This window comes from Scyliorhinus canicula, chromosome 7 (assembly GCF_902713615.1).
Source record: "Scyliorhinus canicula chromosome 7, sScyCan1.1, whole genome shotgun sequence".
NCBI classification, from domain to species: Eukaryota; Metazoa; Chordata; class Chondrichthyes; order Carcharhiniformes; family Scyliorhinidae; genus Scyliorhinus; species Scyliorhinus canicula.
Window position 1 is genome coordinate 132,262,868 of NC_052152.1, and position 21,385 is coordinate 132,284,252.

Below are 21,385 nucleotides of genomic sequence, written 5' to 3' on the forward strand. Positions count from 1 at the left end.
TTCATTCAATTCAAAGATGATGAAAATTAAAGTCATATGAAAGCAAAATGATCCTAATGAGGGAGAAATAGAATCTTCCAAGGCGGTAGTTTGAAAGAAGGATTGCCAGAAACTTCAAGAAACAGCTTTGGCAAGAGACCTGGAGAAATGGCTGCAGCTTAGAACAAAATTCCAGGATAATTGAGTCAGACATGAAATTTCCCATAAATTTCCCACTCCATCAATGATCCAGAGATTGTGTATTTTAGTAATTTGTTACAGTGCTGGTTTAGATTTCCATCTGTGTGGCTCATTGGCACTGCAAATACCAGTGCCTTTTTAGAAAGAAAAATATTGCCCGTTCCTGTTAGCAAGACCACACACTGACACCAACAAAACAGATGCACATGTCCTGAAGGGCTGAATTGTCAGAGCAGTGGTCTTTTGGATGAGATATTAAACCAAGGCCTTGTCTGTCCCTTCGGGTGACCATGGTAGTATTCTGGAGAAGAGCTCTCTCCAGTGTCCCAGTCAATATTGACCACTCAACTAACATCACTTCGTCTGGTCATTATAACAATGCTGCTTGTGAGAACGCCCTGTGTGCAACATTTTTCCCACACTTCCTGCAAGAATGACTACACTTCAAAAGTATTTCATTGGTTGTAAAGAACCTTTGGGATGTCCCGAGGACATGAAAGACACTAGATAATTTTTTTCATGCTAGTTCTGAGAATGCATTCAACCAAGATCATGCCCACATGTTTCAGTTTAGGTAGTTGCTCATGATCAGACTGTACAATTCAAGGAGCAGGGAGCCTTCTTGTGGCCCTGAGCGACATTTTTCTTCCAATCATCACTAAAACCAGTTTTAAAATGCTATCCGCATCATCGTCTTGCTGCACAACAAAAGCATGAGGTTATTTCTAGGGGATGCATTTATGCTTGACCTTACCATTCAAATTATTTTACAGCGAACTAAGCAAACGTAAAGCCCAGTAAAGGAGAGAATACTTTAAGCATGAGAAAAGAAATGAATGGAATATCAGAAAGTGATTCCCAAAAGTGTGGAAAAAAATCCAAGGCGAGAAATACACTGGAATTAATTTATGGTCACCATTGGTTCAATGGTTCCACTGAGCCGACAGCATCAGGAGATCTGGGCCATGGTGTTTTTAGTGAGTAAGCAACAAAGACGTCCGTACATTTAGCTACCAGTCACAGGACGAAAGGTTACTGCAGATTATAAATCCTGCCAACTATTCTGGACTCTCTCTGGTGCACAGGCCTTGCAATTAGCCCTATCTCCCAGTTCATTTGGCATTGCAAAATTAAAAATAATTTTGGATTTAGAAGAGAATGGAGAAATAAAGAGGACTATGATGCCAAAGTAAACACTGACACATACACACTTTCAACGTTGACTAAAAGAGGAAGGAAAGAATGGGAGGGATCCTTCTTATTGAAGCTGTTCCTTAGTTGTTTACTAGGCAAAGGGCGGAGTCAAATTTGTTACCCACAGACCAGTCAGCTCATAATTAATATGCAAGCTCACAGCTCATGAACATATATTGAGGATTGATCAACAAACAATAAGCAGAGCAGGCATGGATGGGACATTTTCAGGTTGACAGGTTGTTGCTAGTGCAGAGCTGCAAGGATTACTGTAGGGATCTCAGTCATTTTGCAATCCATATTAATAATTTAGATAAAGACAGATTTAGCGAAAGAGACAGAGTAATGTACCCAAGTTTGTTGATGACATAAAACCAGATGGAAATGCAAGTTGTAAGGAGGATTGTGTGTATTCCTGTCTCTCAAGAGAATCAAATGATATGGGAACAGGCAGATAGAAAATCAGTCAAGATTGTATTGAATGGCTAAGCATGCTTGAGGGCCTGCCTAGTCTACTCCTGCATCTATTTCTAATGTTATATTCTTGACTCTAGCCACTGAGAGTTGAGAGAATAATGTGACTGTGACTCCAGATTGGCCAGGGAGAAGAATAGCTTAACCTGGAGGTAAATATATTACAGGTCATCTGAAAATTAAGGCAAAGAAAGCAGAGCTTACATTTAAATAGCACCTTTCATGACACTTTCCAGCCTTAACACCATAACCCTTAATCCCTTTATTCTTCAAAAAACTATCTTTATCTTAAAAACATTTAATGGAGGAGCCTCAACTGCTTCATTGGGCAAGGAATTCCATAGATTCACAACCCTTTGGGTGAAGAAGTTCCTCCTAAACTCAGTCCTAAATCTACTTCCCCTTATTTTGAGGCTATGCCCCCTAGTTCTGCTTTCACCCGCCAGTGGAAACAACCTGCCCGCATCTATCCTATCTATTTCCTTCATAATTTTATATGTTTCTATAAGATCCCCCCTCATCCTTCTAAATTCCAATGAGTACAGTCCCAGTCTACTCAACCTCTCCTCATAATCCAACCCCTTCAGCTCTGGGATTAACCTAGTGAATCTCCTTTGCACACCCTCCAGTGCCAGTATGTCCTTTCTCAGGTTAGGAGACCAAAACTGAACACAATACTCCAGGTGTGGCCTCACCAACACCGTATACAATTGCAGCATAACCTCCCTAGTCTTAAACTCCATCCCTCTAGCAATGAAGGACAAAATTCCATTCACTTTCTTAATCACCTGTAAACCAACTTTTTGCGACTCATGCACTAGCACACCTTGGTCTCTCTGAACAGCGGCATGTTTTAATATTTTATCCTTTAAATAATAATCCCTTTTGCTGTTATTCCTACCAAAATGGATAACTTCACATTTGTCAACATTGTATTCCATCTGCCAGACCCTAGCCCATTCGCCTAACCTATCCAAATCCCTCTGCAGACTTCCGGTTTCTGCACTTTTTGCTTTACCACTCATCTTAGTGTCGGCTGCAAACTTGGACACATTGCCCTTGGTCCCCAACTTCAAACCATCTATGTAAATTGTGAACAATTGTGGGCCCAACGCTGATCCCTGAGGGACACCACTAGCTACTGATTGCCAACCAGAGAAACACCCATTAATCCCCACTCTTTACTTTCTATTAATTAACCAATCCTCTATCCATGCTACTACTTTACCCTTAACTCCATGCATCTTTATCTTATGCAGCAACCTTTTGTGTGGCACCTTTCAAAGGCTTTCTGGAAATCCAGATATACCACATCCATTGGCTCTCCGTTATCGACCGCTCTGGTAACGTCCTCAAAAATTTCCACTAAATTAGTTAGGCATGACCTGCCTTTTATGAACCCATGCTGCGTCTGCCCAATGGGATAATTTCCATCCAGATGCCTCGCTATTTCTTCTTTGATGATTGATTCCAGCATCTTCTCTATTACCGAAGTTAAGCTCACTGGCCTATAATTACCCACTTTCTGCTTACCTCCTTTTTTTTTAAAAAAACAGTGGTGTCACTTTTGCTAATTTCCAATCTGCCGGGACCACCCCAGAGTTTAGTGAATTTTGGTAAATTATCACTAGTACATTTGCAATTTCCCTAGCCATCTCTTTTTAGCACTCTGGAATGCATTCCATCAGGACCAGGAGACTTGTCTTCCTTTAGCCCCATTAGCTTGCCCATCACTACCTCCTTAGTGATAACAATCATCTCAAGGTCCTCACCTGTCATAGTCACTGGCATGTTATTTGTGTCTTCCACTGTGAAGGCCGACCCCAAAAAACCTGTTCAGTTTCTCAGCCATTTCCTCAACTCCCATTATTAAAACTCCCTTCTCGGAGAGACTTCCGGTTGCGGCTATGACCAGCTAAGTCGCACATTTGGCAGCTCCTGCGACAAAGGTGTTTAAGGGCCGATTGGAGGGCCCCGACGGTACTGTAAAGACGAATCCCGGTGGGGGAAGGCTCCCTGAGGAGAGTGAGACCAACTTGATGGTCGGTACTCGGAGAGGGGCGACAAAAAAAGCGGCAGCAGCTCCCCAAAAAAAGCGGGGGAAGAGGACCAAAATGGCGGCCGGTGGCGCACTAGAAGATTGGAGAAAATGGGCGGAGGAGCAGCAGGCCGCTCTCCTCCGGTGTTTTACGGAGCTGAAAGTGGAACTCTTAGAGTCCATGAACGCGACGACCACAAGGTCGTCCAGGCGACCCAAGAGGCGTCGATAAGAGAGCTGCAGCAGGAGATGGCGGTGAGGGAGGAGGAAGCCACGGTCCTCGTGGGAAAGGTGGAGGTGCACGAGGCACTCCACCTGAAATGGCAGAGCCGCTTTGAGGAGCTGGACACGCGAATGAGGCGGAAGAACTTGAGGATCCTGGGCCTAGCAGAAGGCCTGGAGGGGCCTGATCTCCCGAAATATGTAGCGGAGATGTTGAGCTCCCTGATGGGAGAGGGGGCCGGTCCATCGCCCCTGGAGCTGGAAGAAGCATATCGGGTCATGGCTAGGCGGCCTAGGGCAAACGAGCCCCCGAGGGCGGTGCTGGTGCGGTTCCAGCGTTTCTGCGATCGGGAGAAAGTGCTGAGGTGGGCCAAGAGGGAGAAAAGCAGCAAATGGGAGAATTCGACGGTGCGGATATATCAGGACTGGAGTGCGGAGGTGGCAAAGCGGCGGGCCCGGTTTAACCGAACGAAGGCGGTGCTGCACGCAAAAAGGATCAAGTTTGGAATGCTGCAGCCAGCGCGCTTGTGGGTCACCTACAAGGACCAGCACCATTACTTTGAGACCCCAGAGGAGGCATGGACTTTTGTTCGGGAGGAAAAGCTGGACCTGAACTAGAACTTGGGAACGCCGGCGGTTGAGGCCGCCCGAGTACCCCTGACTGATCAAGTGGCCCATGTCTTTCTTAGGCCAGGTCGGAACTTGGTTTAAGTTGATGGATCGTTTGGTTTCTTTGAAACTTGTGTTATGGGGGGTTTCTTTGTTCCTTTTTATGTGTCTCTTCCCGTTGCCAACTTCCCTTAATTATTGTTGTTGTAGGGGGGGCTTTTTTACTGTTTTTTGATCTGTTCTTTAAGGGTTATGGTTACTGTTGGTTAAGTACGTTATTATTGGGTAGTTATTTAGTTATTTAGTTATGCAGGCATAGTTATGTATTTATGTATTTATTTGCGATTTGTTATTTATATTGTTATATTGTTAAGTTGGGGAGGCGGGACGGGGGGGGGGAGCAAGTGGGTTATGCGTGTTTTCTTTTTCTCTTTTTTCTTCCTCTCGTTTTAAGGGGGCTTTGTTATCGGTGTGGATGGGGACGGGGGTGGAATTGAAGATGGCGGGGTAGGGTGTGGCCGGGCGAAAGCGCGGGCTTTCCCCTGTTTCCCGCGCGCGGGACGGAGGAGGGGGGAGGAGAGAAGAGTGGGGTGTGGCCAGCAATGGCGGTTTTTCCCGCGCTGAAGCGGGGTCAGGGAGGGATGGCAAGGGGGGGGGAGGCCCCTCCCCCCCCCACATCGGGAGGAGTCGGAGTGTGGCAGGGGCAGCCGGGTCAGCGAAAACCAGCTGACTCTCGGGAGTACGATGGTGGATACACTGCGGCTAGGAGGGGTCCTAGCCAGGGGGGGGGGGGAAGGGGGGGGGGGAAGGGGGGTTAGGGGGGGATACCGGGTTGCTGCTGGAAAGGCTGAGGACGGGAAGGGAAGAACGGGAGGAGAGAGGGGGGGGGGGCCAACGCCATGGGGAACGGGTTAGAAGGGGAGGGTCGACCCGGGGCGAACAGGGGACAGAACATGGCTAATAGGCAGGGGAAAGGGACGGGTCGCTCTGCGACCCGGTTGATTACTTGGAATGTGAGGGGGCTGAACGGACCGGTCAAGAGATCAAGGGTTTTTTCACACCTAAAGGGACTGCAAGCGGATGTGGCAATGTTGCAGGAGACTCACTTGAGAGTAGTAGACCAGGTGCGCCTGAGAAGGGGGTGGGTGGGACAGGTGTTCCACTCAGGCTTGGACGCAAAGAACCGGGGGGTGGCGATTTTGGTGGGAAAGAGGGTGTCGTTCGTGGCGGCGCAGATGGTAGCAGATAAGGAGGGTAGGTACGTGATGGTGAAGGGTAGGCTGCAGGGAGAGAATGTGGTGCTGGTAAATGTATATGCCCCGAATTGGGATGACGCGGGTTTTATGAGGCGCCTGTTGGGCCTCATTCCGGGTCTGGAGGCAGGAGGCCTGATCATGGGGGGGGACTTCAACACAGTGCTTGACCCTGGGCTGGACAGATCGAGTTCCAGGGCGAATAGGAGACCGGCAGCGGCGGAGGTGCTAAGGGGGTTCATGGAGCAGATGGGGGGGGGGTAGACCCTTGGAGATTTGGCAGGCCAAGGGCGAGGGAGTATTCTTTTTTCTCCCACGTCCACAGGGTGTACTCCAGAATAGACTTTTGTGTACTGAGCAGGGGGCTGATTTCGAGAGTGCAGGACACGGAGTACTCGGCCATTGCGATCTCGGACCATGCACCACACTGGGTAGAGGTAGAACTGGGGGAAGCACGGGACCAGCGCCCGCTGTGGCGCCTGGATGTGGGGCTGCTGGCGGACGATGAGGTGTGCGGAAGGGTCCGGAAGGGCATTGAGAGATATCTGGGCACGAACGACACGGGCGAGGTGAAGGTGGGGGTAGTCTGGGAGGCCCTGAAAGCAGTGATCAGAGGAGAGCTGATCTCCATAAGGGCACACAGAGAAAGGAAGGAGAGGCAGGAAAGGGAGAGACTGGTGGGGGAACTTATAGAAGTGGACAGGAGATATGCGGAGACACCAGAGGAGGGGCTGTTGAGGGAGCGGCGCAGTTTACAGGCCCAGTTTGACCTACTGACCACTAGGAAGGCGGAGACACAATGGAGAAGGGCACAGGGTGCGGTCTATGAGTACGGGGAAAAGGCGAGCAGGATGCTAGCACACCAGCTGCGCAAGCGAGATGCAGCCAGAGAGATTGGGGGAGTGAGAGAGAAGGGAGGGAACGTAGTGCAGAAGGGGCAAGAGGTGAACGGGGTCTTCAGGGATTTCTACAGGGAATTGTACCGGTCTGAGCCGCCCAGGAGGAGGGGGGGAATGGAGAACTTCCTCGATAGATTGAGGTTCCCAAAGGTCCAGGAGGAACGGGTGGAGGGGTTGGGGGCGCCGATAGAGCTGCAGGAACTAGTTAAAGGGATAGGCCAGATGCAGGCGGGGAAGGCGCCGGGGCCGGATGGGTTCCCGGTGGAATTTTATAAGAAGTATGTGGACTTGGTGGGTCCAGTGCTGGTACGAGCCTTCAATGAGGCGCGAGAGGGGGGGGCTCTGCCCCCGACAATGTCACAGGCCCTGATCTCCTTGATCCTGAAGCGGGACAAAGACCCTGTACAGTGCGGGTCCTACAGGCCTATCTCCCTCTTGAATGTAGATGCCAAACTGCTGGCAAAGGTCCTGGCAACCAGAATAGAGGATTGTGTGCCAGGGGTAATCCATGAGGACCAGACGGGTTTCGTAAAGGGACGACAACTTAATACAAATGTCCGGAGGCTGTTGAATGTAATTATGATGCCAGCAGTGGAGGGGGAGGCTGAGATAGTGGTAGCACTGGATGCGGAGAAGGCATTCGATAGGGTGGAGTGGGAATACCTGTGGGAGACGCTGGAACGGTTTGGGTTTGGGGAGGGATTTATCAAGTGGGTGAAGCTGCTGTACTCGGCCCCGATGGCGAGTGTGGTTACAAACGGGAGGAGGTCGGAGTATTTTGGGCTCCATCGAGGTACCAGGCAGGGATGCCCCCTATCCCCCTTACTATTTGCATTAGCGATCGAACCGTTGGCGATGGCACTGAGGGGTTCAGGGGGTTGGAGAGGACTGACAAGGGGAGGGGAGGAGCATCGGGTATCACTCTATGCGGATGATTTGTTGTTGTATGTGGCGGATCCGGAAGGGGGAATGCCGGAGGTAATGGAAATACTAGCGGAGTTTGGGGACTTTTCGGGATATAAATTAAATGTGGGTAAAAGTGAGGTCTTTGTGATACACCCGGGAGATCAGGGGGAGGGAATTGGGCGGCTCCCCTTTAGGAGAGCAGTAAAGAGCTTCAGGTACTTGGGGGTGCAGGTGGCAAGGAACTGGGGGACCCTCCACAAGCTGAACTTTTCAAGGCTGGTGGAGCAGATGGAGGAGGAGTTCAAGAGGTGGGACATGGTACCGCTGTCGCTAGCAGGGAGGGTGCAGTCAGTCAAAATGACGGTCCTCCCGAGGTTCCTGTTTCTGTTCCAGTGCTTGCCCATCTTCCTCCCCAGGGCCTTCTTCAAGAAGGTAACTAGCAGCATTATGGGCTATGTGTGGACGCATGGCACCCCTAGAGTGAGAAGGATTTTCTTGGAACAGAGTAGGGACAGTGGAGGATTAGCGCTACCCAATCTTTCCGGATACTACTGGGCGGCGAACGCATCGATGGTGCGCAAGTGGGTGATGGAGGGGGAGGGGGCAGCTTGGAAACGTATGGAGAGGGCGTCCTGCGGCAATACAAGCCTGGGGGCGCTAGTAACGGCACCATGGCCGCTCCCCCCCACAAGGTATACCACGAGTCCGGTAGTGGCAGCCACCCTTAAAATCTGGGGGCAGTGGAGGCGACACAGGGGGGAAGTGGGGGGTCTGATGGCGGCGCCACTGAAAGGGAACCACAGATTTGTCCCGGGGAACACTGGCGGGGGATTCCAGAGCTGGCACAGGGCGGGCATCAGGCAACTGAGGGACATGTTCATAGAGGGGAGGTTTGCGAGCCTGGGAGAGCTGGAGGAGAAATTTGAACTCCCCCCGGGGAACACGTTTAGATACCTGCAGGTGAAGGCATTTGCCAGACGACAGGTGGAAGGATTCCCCATGCTTCCCGATGGAGGGGCGAGTGATAGGGTGCTGTCAGGGGCCTGGGTCGGAGAAGGGAAGGTCTCGGACATCTACAGAATAATGCAGGAGGTGGAGGAGGTACCGATAGAGGAGCTGAAAGACAAGTGGGAAGCGGAGCTGGGAGAGCAGATAGAAGATGGGACATGGGCGGATGCCCTAGAGAGGGTCAATTCGTCGTCGTCGTGCGCAAGGTTGGGCCTCATCCAATTTAAGGTGCTGCACAGAGCCCATATGACGGGGACTAGGATGAGTCGGTTCTTCGGGGGTGAGGACAGGTGTGTCAGGTGTTCGGGAAGCTCTGCGAACCATGCACATATGTTCTGGATGTGTCCGGCACTGGAGGAGTTCTGGGAGGGGGTGGCGGGGACGGTATCGAGAGTGGTGGGAACCAGGGTCAAACCAGGGTGGGGGCTAGCGATTTTTGGGGTTGGGGTGGAGCCAGGAGTACAGGAGGCAAGGGAGGCCGGAATATTGGCCTTTGCGTCCTTGGTAGCTCGGAGAAGGATCTTGATTCAGTGGAGGGACACAAGGCCACCAAGTGTTAACACCTGGTTAAACGACATGGCAAGCTTCATCCAATTGGAAAGAATCAAATTCGTCCTGAGAGGGTCGGTACAGGGGTTCTTCCGGCGGTGGCAGCCCTTCCTTGACTTTCTGGATCAGAGATAGGAACTGGAGGCCGAAACAGCAGCAACCCGGGGAGAAAAGGGGGGGGGGGGGGAAGGGAGGGGGGGGGGGAGAGATAGCAACGAAGGGAGCACGTCAGCGGGGGGTCGCGGGCAATTACTGCCCGAGGCCATCGGCAGGAAGGGAAAAACGGTTTGGTTGCTAGACTGATAGCGCGGGGGGGGGGGGGGGGGGTGTGGGCGGGGGGGGGCGTGGGGAGGTTTTTCCAGGGGGGACTGGTGGTGTTATAATTTAAAATGTAATAGGGGTAAATGTTAGTATCGAAAAATTTCAATAAAAATTATTTAAAAAAAAAAATTAAAACTCCCTTCTCATCCTCTAAAGGACCAATATTTACCTGAGCCACTCTTTTTTTGTTTTATATATCTGTAGAAACTTTTACTGTCTGTTTTTATATTCTGAGCAAGTTTACTCATACTCTATCTTACTCTTCTTTATAGCTTTTTTAGTAGCTTTCTGTTGCACCCGAAAGATTTCCCAGTCCTCTAGTCTCCCACTAATCTTTGCCACTTTGTATGCTTTTTCCTTCAATTTGATACTCTCCCTTATTTCCTTAGCTAGCCACGGTCGATTTTCCCTCTTTCTACTGTCCTTCCTTTTTGTTGTTATAAACGTTTGCTGAGCACTGAAAAATTGCTTGGAAGGTTCTCCACTGTTACACCATAAAGTCTTTGCTCCCAGTCTACCTTAGCCAGCTCTTCTCTCATCCCATTGTAATCTCCTTTGTTTAAGCACAAAACACTAGCGTTTGATTTTACCTTCTCACCCTCCATCTATATTTTAAATTCCACCATATTGTGATCGCTCCTTCCGAGAGGATCCCTATCTATGAGATCATTAATCAATCCTGTCTCATTACACAGGACAAGATCTAGGACCGCTTGTTCCCTCGCAGGTTCCATTACATACTGTTCTAGGAAACTATCGCGGATACATTCTATAAACTCCTTCTCAAGGTTGCCTTGACCTACCTGGTTAAACCAATCGACATGTAGATTAAAATCCCCATGATAACTGCTGTACCATTTCTACATGCATCAGTTATTTCTTTGTTTATTGCCTGCCCCACCATAATGTTACTATTTGGTGACCTATAGACTACTCCTATCAGACTTTTTCGCCTTACTATTCCTGATGTCCACCCAAATGGATTCAATCTTATCCTCCATAGCACCGAAGTCATCCTTTATTATTGCTCGGATGTAATCCTTAAATAACAGAGTTACACCACCTCCCTTACCATCCACTCTGTCCTTCCGAATAGTTTGATACCCTTGGATATTTAAATCCCAGTCGTGACCATCCTTTAACCATGTTTCAGTAATGGCCACCAAATCATAGTCATTCACAATGATTTGCGCCATCAACTCATTTATTTACCTTATCCCGAATACTACGAGCATTCAGGTAAAGTACACTTATATACTTTTATACCTCTGTTTTGAATCTTAACACCTCGATCAGTAACCTCTCCTAAGTTATATTTCCTCTTAACTTTTCTCCTAATTTGCCTCGTCGGTGAATCCATATCTTCCTGTAACAACCTGCCGCGTCGCTTACCATTTATGTTTTTACTTCCCGTTTTATTCCTTTTAGTATTACTGGGCCTATTCACTGAGCTCCCCTCAGTCACTGTACCTTGTACTGTCACCCTTTTTGATTTTTGACTATGGCTCCTCTGCCTTACACTTTTCCCCTTACTGCCTTTTGTTTCTGTCCCTGTTTTACTACCTTCCGACTTCCTGCATTTGTGGTGGAGGGATGATTTTGGAAGTGAAAACACCAAATCTCATTAGTGGTATCCTTATGATGATGCCACAGCCAAAGTGACTCAAAATAAATTCGCTAAACTCTGCTTGGAATACCAAAGACAATGAATTTGAGAGTTTTGAGACACCCTGATTGTCGTTGAAGGTACCCTTGCATAATTCAATAAACTGTGGCACATTAATCTGCTAGTGTTTTTTCCCCCCCATTTCAAAGTGGCGAACCAGCGGTTCAAATTTTCTACTTCATGTGCAAGTCGACCTGTGCTTTTGGATGGATTTTTGGAGGCTTCAAAGGCCGACTTATACGTCACCATCTATGGAAAGGTTGAGGGAGTGAGACTAAGTGGACAGGACTTTCATAACGCTGGCACAGATATAATTGAAAAAAATCACTTCCTTTTGAGCTGTACAATTATATTAAATGCAATAAATTTTGTTGGCAAGAGATTAAAAGATGGATTTATCCAACACCTGGAGCAAGTAATCTTACCCAAGTTCAGCTATATTTTCATTTGACTTTGCCAGCCCGAGTCACTCCTAACAGTTAAACTGCAACTTCTTTAAATGTCAAGGGGAAATCAACAAAACAGCCACAATTGTTTAACTTATTAAAGTGGGTGGTAAACTCATGGCACCGAGGACCCGGGTTCAATCCTGGTCACTGTCCGAGTGCAGTTTGCACATTCTCCGCATACCTGCACGGGTCTTACCCCCCCCCCCCCACAACCCAAAAAGATGTGCAGGGTAGGTGGATGGCCATGCTAAATTCCCCTTCATTGGAATTTTGTTTTTTAAAAAAGGTTAACTTCTTCAAACAATGATTTCGTTTGTAGTATCATGGACTCACTTCAATTAATCACCTAAAGGCAGCAAATAAACTCAGTGGAAACTTCCAAGAGGGAAACTCTGAAATCATATCAGGCTAAACTTTCGACAGGTAAACAAGGCCACAATGGAAACCACAGAGACAGTAGAAGAGAGATAGATTTACCACAGCAATCCTAACAGGAAGAGCTATGAACTAGTTCTATTTTTAAAAAAAATGAAGTATTTCTATTAAATACTTTAAACAAATAACGCAACAAAATGACAGGAATGGGACTTCCGGTGACGGCAGACGGGGGGCAGCTGCGCGTTGGAGGGCTCCCCTTCGGGAACGGCATTGTCGGGGGTTAACGCCTGGTCCTAGGGGCAGCGAAGGCAGTAAAAGTCAGGAGAAAGCACAGGGAAGGGAAATGTTGAGGATCAGTAAAAAAACAGCCATGAAAACAGCTGAAAGTCCGTCGGGGAGTGGAAAAGTCACCGCAGGGTCGGTAAAGAAAATGGAGACTGGAGCAACAGGTGAGGCCGCATTGCTTACGGCTGAAAAAGGTGATGGCCGTGGAATTCGAAAGGCAGTTCACAAAACACATGGAGGCAATGAGGAAGGAGATGAAAGCGGTTTTAAAAGTGCTGGTGGAAGAGGCGATTACCCCGGTGAGGGCGGCTGCGGTGAGCGCAGTGGCAGAGGTGCGGGAGCAAGGTGAGGCGCTGAAGGGACATTATTACAGCACAGTGATCAACTTACCTCGATGGGAGGGCAGCACGGTGGCGCAGTGGTTAGCATTGCTGCCTACGGCACGGAGGACCTGGGTTCGAATCCCGGCCCTGGGCCATTGTCTGTGTGGAGTTTGCACATTCTCCCCGTGTCTGCGTGGGTTTCACCCCCACAACCCAAAAGATGTGCAGGATAGGTAGATTGGCCACTCTAAATTGCCCCTTAATTGGAAAAAATAATTGGGTACTCTAAATTTATTTTTTTTTAAACTTACCTCGATGGGGAAGGAGATGCACAAGGTGATAAGAGATCAACAAGGATCTGCGAGGCAAAATGGAAGACCTGGAAAACAGATCCAGGCGACAGAATTTGAGGAGTGTGGGGCTGCCCGAAGGAGTGGAAGGACCCAGGCCGACTTGAGTATTTTGCCGCGATGTTGGCAAAACTATTGGGGGAGGGGGAGGATCCCTCCCGATATGAACTGGATCGAGCTCATCGGTCATGGAGACCTGTACCAAAGGCGAGTGAGCCGCCAAGAGTAGTGACTTTGTGCTTCCGTAGGTACAGTGTGAAGGAGAAGGTCCTGTGCTGGGCTAAGCAGAAGTGGGTGGTGCAGTGGGCTGGAGCTGGTATAAGCGTACATCAGGACTTTATGGTGGAGCTGACAAGCTGCCTTCAAACGGGCGAAGAGGGCACTGTACATTAGCAAGGTGGTGGGAGGATGGGATTGTTGTTGATGACTTTGTATTTGTTACTGTTTACTGCTTGTTGGGGGATGTAAATTTTGAAGGAAAATGTGAAAATGGAGAATAAAAATATTTTTTAAAACCCCAAAATGACAGGAATAGTGCAGCTCAGCACAAAAGAAAGCCTCAACAGATATGGGCACAGAGGGGAACAGAACAGCAATATAATTGGCTCAAGAAAATAATTAGACTCAATTTGTTGTCCCTATACCAACACCAGAGAACAAGGGAGAGAAGGATAAAGCCGTGAGAACATGGTAAAATGGTACACACCTTCCCACATGCCAGTTGTGCGCAAAAACCACGAGAGTTCAGGATAATCTTTTTCACGCCATGTTCAGGCGCGCACTAACATATATATCTCTCAACTCCAGCAACACCAGAGGCACCAATGACAAAGTAACCCCCTCCCTCCGGTTGTCTGACTTATCTGTACCCTTGCAGGAGCCAATCACGGATTCTTAAACCCCATCATAACAAAAACAGAAAAATGAAAAGAAAATACATGAGAACCCTAGTTCTACAAGATGTTTCACATAGACCACACAACACCACACTATCCCAACCTCAAGCAGTACAGAACGATCATCATTCCACATATTTAGACAGAGACCAGCAGCTATAAAATCAGACAATGGTCGGTGCAGTCAGCGCTTCCCAACAGATTAAACAAGATAGGATAAAAGAAGGGAGAGCTACCAGGAGCAAAGATTCTCGGGATACAAGACCAATATACAACCATAAGCCTATATTCCTCCGGCGCACGCCCGCCCCCAAGGATGAAAAGGAGAAAAAGCTGCTCGTTCATATAAGGGAATGTCCCAACCATAAGGGAGGAAAGAGAATATCAACCACAGTACAGGACTCTGCTCAACCCTATAACCCTTGTGCACCAGGAGTCAATAAACCAAGGGTATTCAAGCAAATAGGATGCCCCTAATCAGTGCCTTCGAGAAGGAACATCCCAAGCATAAGAGGGCAACAGGATATCAATCACAGCACTGGACATGGCCAAGTCCAGCACATTCGAGACAAAGGAGTCAATACCCTTATGGCCCCCAGCACAGACCACCCAGCCAGCGCTGCACCACAATTGCCAAACCAGGTGCAGCACAGCATCCCACCAACCAAATCAAGGCTTATAACAGCATGTTGCTTATCCTGATGAAGAGAGGGCACCATCACTCGTTTCCCCTACCCAATAGCCCTAAAAATACCAACCACGAAAAAAGAATCAGAAGAAGCCCAATCCTCGAAAGGACATATAATTTGCACAGGTCTTCGAAGGAGACAAATACGGATCTCAGAAATTCAAACAAACAGCAAAACAAAAAGCAAAAGGAAAACCTGATACAATTAGCTCTAACTCGAGGCTATCTTCAATCCACGCGAGGACTAATCTAGCCCTACCACACCAACCATCCACCCATAACCCCACTGTGCCTCCACTCATCTTCTCTATAAATGAGATAAGGGGTGTCTAAAATACACTGCCTTCTCATGGATGCAAGGATTACAGCACATAAAAAAACAAGGACTAGACAGTGCACAAACACATATCATTTTACCTATTCAATATGGCTTTTAATAAAATGGGATAACAAACGACCCTCATGCTCAAACATCGTACATCTTTGAAAGGAGAAAAGACCTCAACATGAAATCATAATCGCAAGGGAATAAAGTCCAGAATTATTGATGAACTGCAGGATAATACCAACATCTATGTTGATTGGATTGGAAAGGCAAAGACCAGGACAGGATCGTCGAACAACACACAGAACCTCTCAAAGATTCCATCAAATGAAGCGTCTTCACCTCTGCCACACTGTCACCCCAATGTCCAGGCAGCCCAAAACTCAGGTTTTCGCCTGGGATGGCAGGAGGAAAATGTCTCGATCTGGCCAGACACCTCCAATCCATCATGACAAGCATCATGTACAGGACAGCATAGGCCAATGGTTAGGGCCTGCACCCGACCACAGGCCTCAAAGACTGGATATAATGTGCTCCATAAAACCTTCTCTCAAGAATACATGGCTGCTCAAAGCAAGCACCAAAAAAAACTGCACACGAAGCCGAGATCATCATCCACAACATCATTCGCAATGGCGGTCATCATCCCAATGCATACTGCACTGCCGAGATGTAGGTCCACTCACCAGAAAAACCACAACGGCAGGTTGGACTCCACTCAAGCCACCTCGGACTGCCTCAATCAAAAGAGGATTCGCTGATTCAACTTGGCCATTCATTACCAAACTCTGACCAGTATCAACCAGGGACAGAACGCAAGATATATATCCCCAACAACAAAAATTATGGAAAGTGCATTAGGATTAAAAGACCAGGGCAGCAAGCGGCGCAGTGGTTTGCACTGGGACTACGGCGCTGAGGACCCAGGTTCGAATCCCAACCCTGGCTCACTGTCTTGGAGAGTTTGCACATTCTCCGTGTCTGCGTGGGTTTCACCCCCACAACCCAAAGATGTGCGGGCTAGGTGGATTGCCCACGCTAAATTGCCCGTTATTTGGAAAAAGAAATTGGGTACTCTCAATTATTTAAAAAAAAAAGAATTGAAAGACAAGTGAAGCCAGAGTTTGGAAAACGCAGCTGCTCCCACGTTCACATCACCTGCCCCCCAGGTTCTAAATATTGTAGATCGCAAAACTTCAGATGACCCAATCCTCTAGGGCCATTCCGCATAAAAATTCAGCTTGGAGACAGAACTAATTTACCTTAAGAGTACTGCTTCATGCAGGAGCTAATTATATAATATGATTTCTTCTTTAGTTGCCCTTGCGAGAATGTTACAGTAGGAGCACAAGGTCACACAAACTATAAAGAAAATAAAACAAGGCACTGCAATAGATACGAGTGTTGTGGCGAGAACAGAATAAAAGGCTGCAGGCTGAATCTCACTTCTGCAACTTTCCACTGCCAGTGGTTTTCTGGTTCAAGTCACAATGTGATGGGAATCGGAAAGCAAGTCATTCCTGCTTCACTTGTGAACCTCGTAGTGGCCTAGAATTAAAATTACTCATTAACCTGTCTGTTGACATGCAGCCATATTAAATGAATATTCAACTAAAACAGGTAAATTAAGTGAAAATACAGATTACCCTTAAAAAATTAATTGGAGGATTACCCTTATGCCGATAAATTGCCAATTCCCGCACCTACTTTCAACACAACCATTGCTGCTCTTAAACCATTCTTTTATTCAAAACAGAGACAGCAAGTTCATTTCTGACCAAACAAAACTGGAAACAACTTGTCCTGTTCTGTTCCTGATGCCAGCAGCTATTTTCCCTTGAGCCCTTTATTAAAATACTTTAGCAGCTTTCAAATGATGCCTAATAAACACACAATATTCATAAAAATCAGTTGAACAAAGGAGTAACATTTTCTGTGTCGGCTTTTAAAAATAAATTTACAGTACCCAGTTTTTTTTTGTCCCAATTAAGGGGCAATTTTGCGTGGCCAATCCACCTACCCTGCACATCTTTGGGTTGTGAAGGTAAGACCCACGCAGATACTGGAAGAATGTGCAAATTCCACATGGACAGTGACCCGGGGCCAGGGTCGAATTGGGGTCCTCAGCACAGTGATGCAGCAGTGCCAACCGCTGCGCTACTGTGCCACCCTCTTTCTTTGTCAGTTGTAACAAGATTGTGAAATCCTTCAGAAGTTAGTGAATATTTCCTTTTTCCCCAAATGCTAAAAATTAAATTCGAACTGCACACCACAAAACGATTTAGGAATTAAAAAATACCAGGTTCTAAATTTCTGACTTTGGCACTCCAAAATCCATTGGATTTGTGAAGAGATGGCTGTTGTAACCCTTAAAAGCTAAAACAGGCAATCGCTGTCAAGGCCACTGATTGGACTCTTCTTGTTGATATACCCACTAAATATGGTCACTAAAATAAATTTTGGTTTTCCATGAGGCAGTACTCAATCGAAGTCTGGCAGTCACACCTACGAGGAACAATTCTTTTCATAACAGAGCCGCTAATGACAAGTAGTCTCTTGCTACTCATGCACTGCTATGTCTTGGGTGTCCCACGGATCTATTCTTGAACTCTTAATTTTCATCTGTTGCTTGCTGTCAATGGAAAACACAGCAATGGTTTGCACAGGTATTCGGACACCTAGCTCTGCTTCACTGCCACCTCTCTTGACTCTTCTACTCTATATTTGTCTCACATCCAGTACTGGATGAGCATAAATTTCCTCAACAAAACATGGGGAAAATCAAAGCCATTATTTTCATCACAATCTCCACACCCGAGTCATTGCTTCCTTCCCTCTCTGGGCAATTATTTGCAAATTAATCTGGCCCAATGTTAAGTCTCTCACCACATATCCACACCAATGCTAAGACGACCAATTTCCACCTCTACAACACTGTCTGACTCCACCATGTTGGGCTCCTTCATTAAATGTTTTCAAGGTAAAGATTGATAATTTTTTGAAGAATAAAGGGTTATGGTGTTCGGGCAGGAAAGTGGAGCTGAGTACACGAAAGATCAGCCATGATCTCATTGAATGGCGGAGCAGGCTTGAGGGGCCTCCTGCTCCTAGTTCTTATGACTGCCTCAGCTCATTTGCTATTGAAACCCCCATTCATACCCGTGTTACTTTTCAACTTGACTATTCCAACACACCTGGGAGGTCAGCCTCCCATTTTCTATCATCCAAAACTCTGCTGCACATATCTGACGTCACATCAAGTCCTGTACAGCCACAACGCCTGTTGCTTGCTGATCTATATTGATACCTGGTTAAGCAATGCTAGAGCTTAAAATGGTCATCCTAGTTTGAAATCCCTCATTGATCGTAGCCCTTCCCATGGAGGTAATTACCTCCAGCCCTACAAGCCTCAAGAGGCAATTGTGCTCAGAGTTCTGGCTTCCTGAGCGCTCAAGATTTGAACTGTTCTCCCACTCGACACTTGTGCCTTCAAACGCCAAGGCCTTAAACTCTGGGATTTCCTCCATCAACCCCACGTCTTCACTCCTTTAGAACATGCTTCCTAGACCAAGCATTTGGTCATCTGTCCTAGTCCGTGGCTCGCTATCTCATTTTCTTTGATAATGCTCCTGTGAAATGCCTTGATAGGTTTTATTATGTTAAAGGCACCATCATGGAATCCCTACAGTGCTAAATGAGGCCATTCGGCCCTTGGAGGCTGCACCGACCTTCCGAAAGAATATTTAACCTAGGCCATCCTCTCCTCTTCTCAGCCCTCAGCCCCCTGCCAAACAGGTAATCTAACCTGCACATCTCTGGACACTAAGGGGCAATTTAGCATGGCCAATACACCTAACCCGCACATCTTTGGATTATGGGGAAAAAAACTGGAGCACCCGGAGGAAACCCACACAAGCATGGGAGAAAGTGCAAACTCCACACAGACAGTTATACAAGGCCATAATTGAATCCAGGTCCTTGGCGCTGTGAGGCAGCAGCGCTAACCACAGTGCCACCATATATAATTATTAGTTTCTGCTGATATGATCTCCATGTTTCATTCATGGTCCATATGGGGTTAAAAAACTAACGCATTACAAAGTGATCTCCATTCAGCTTGTTTTGATATACAACAACCCCAGCATATAGATGTCACGCCTGTCGTAGTTACTTGGGAGAGGTCAAGCATTCAAACATTTCAATGCAAATACAAGTATCAGGTGTGTTTTGTTACTATGTGTTTGATAGGCAGCTCCTTGAATTTTACAATAAATTTTGATCTATTTCCAATGGTCAAATTTTGCAAAGTATCGCTCGGGCAGACTTGTTGGAATAGTGTTTCTAAAGTCAGGCAGCGAACAAGCGTACAAGTGAAAGAGGGAGCAGGAGAAAAGCCCAGAAAACTGAGCACGAGGTCAACTGCAACAAGGCCCATTTTAATTTCAAATCTAGTCTAGTTCACAATACAGACAGGTGCAGCGGACAGAGCTGCGAATTTACATCATCCAAGAGGAATACAAGCCAGTAACCACAATGTAAAACCACAGCTTTTTACAGCCAATTAAGAACTTTTGAATTGGGGTGAAGTATGAGATTAAAGCTAAATGTTTAGTAAAAGTTCTCTGTTCGGACTAGCTATAAACTACACACAACGGGTGGGTAAAAGAATACTCATTCGTTGGAATCAAAACTTGGAAGCCTTTTGAGATAGTGAATCCAAGAAAGATATTAGTAGTTAAATCCCACCCACCCCCACCAACTTTGAGTCAAGCTGCATTTCATCCACTTACCCTCTCCTGGCCAGCTGTGTCCCAGATTAGAAACTTGTGCAACTCGCTTTGATACTGTACAGTCTTTGTCATAAAGGAAGCCCTAAATACAGAAATCATAGTTACACAAAATTCAGAAGTAGGGCAGTATGCATTCTCAAAGGTATATCTTTAAAAAAAAAACAAAAAAAACTTGTGTTCGTTGCTCACCCTATCGTGGGATTGATGTTCGGGTCAAAACTATCTTCTACAAACCTCCAAACAATGCTGGATTTGCCAACACCAGTGTCCTGGAAATACATGAAAGGAAAAAAAGTTAGGTTATATCTTTTCAGTATTCCTTATTGAGGTGAACAAAAGTGGGAGACATCAAAAGATTAAATATTTCAAATCAAATAATTCCAATTACTTGCAAAAGAAGGGCTGCATAATTCAATTTAAAAAAAAAATCTATTTTAAAATCAAGCATCTATTTTCCCCTAGAAGGTGGCTCCTTACCCTAAAAGCATATTAGTGAACCAGCTGACAATCCAACAGCTTACTGGTTCCCTAGATCTCAAACACAATTCAAAGGATCAAACCTCCATGGTAGGAATTGAACTTGGATTTTCTGGGGTTACCAGTCCACTATCAACCATCGTGCTGCATCATACCATGCCTAAGCCATTAATGCATAAGAACTATGGCTGCTGAACTCCTGTTGAAGTGTGCTTTTACTGGAATTAGTCCCAAGCCTCAGCCAAGAAGCTTAATCAGGGCTCAAAATTAAATTTGGGGGGGGGGCGCTTCCTCCCCCCTCTCCATACATTCCTGTAGTGTGCATTCTTGTTTGCCCTCCCCCATCTCTCCCTCTTTCCCTAGTCGCTGTTGGCATCAAACAGGTCTCGAACAGGCCGATGAATTGCCCCCACACTTTGTGGAAGCCCTCTTCCGATCCTCAGATGGTATACTTGATCTTCTCCAGATGGAGAAATTCTGCCAGGCCTGCCAGCCAGTCTGCAGCTGTGGGTGGTGCTGCTGATTGCCAGCCCCAGCGTGCGATTAGGGAAGCGAAAGCAAGGGCGTCAGCCCTCTGCCCCATGTGTAGCTCTGGCTGTTCCAATATCCCAAAGATTCCCACTCTCGGGCACGGCTCCACCCTCACCCCCACAATCTTGGACATTGTCCAGAACCCTAAAAGTCTGGAGCAAGCTCAGAACATGTGGGGATGGTTGGAAGGGCCTCCCTGGCATCGTTCATATTTATCTTCCGAAGAACCTGGTTAGATGCGTTCTGTGCACCACTTCTAAACTTCATGAGGCTGAGCCTTGCGCAGGAGGAGTGGAGTTGGCCCTGCTCAGTGCTTTGCTCCAGAGTCCCCAACACACTTTCACCCCCGGTTTGTCCTCCATTTCATCCAGTGGTAATTTTGCCCTGTCCAGTAACTGTCCATAGATGTTCCCGCAGTACCCCCCTTCCTTACTGTCCGTGTTTATCAGTTCCTCCAAGTGTTCCCTCGGGCCCCTGGGGTATCCTACCGTCTCCTTGTGGTGAAAGTGCTTGATTTGGAGGTGCCCGAGTTCCTGTTCTGTCGGTAGTTCCAGGTCTTACGTCAGTTTGCTCA

The 21,385-nt window shown here is 47.1% G+C and overlaps 1 protein-coding gene across 1 annotated transcript in view; it reads right to left on the bottom strand.

Moving 5' to 3' along the window:
- The window catches only part of rab22a (RAB22A, member RAS oncogene family), an 83,836-nt gene that overhangs the window by 22,505 nt on the left and 39,946 nt on the right, over nucleotides 1-21,385 (bottom strand). Inside the window, exons 2-3 of the mRNA XM_038802957.1 lie at nucleotides 19,993-20,072; nucleotides 19,804-19,885 (exon numbers count right to left, since the gene is read on the bottom strand). Of these exons, the coding sequence (XP_038658885.1) occupies nucleotides 19,804-19,885; nucleotides 19,993-20,072 (162 nt within the window). The remainder of the gene's footprint in view (nucleotides 1-19,803; nucleotides 19,886-19,992; nucleotides 20,073-21,385) is intronic.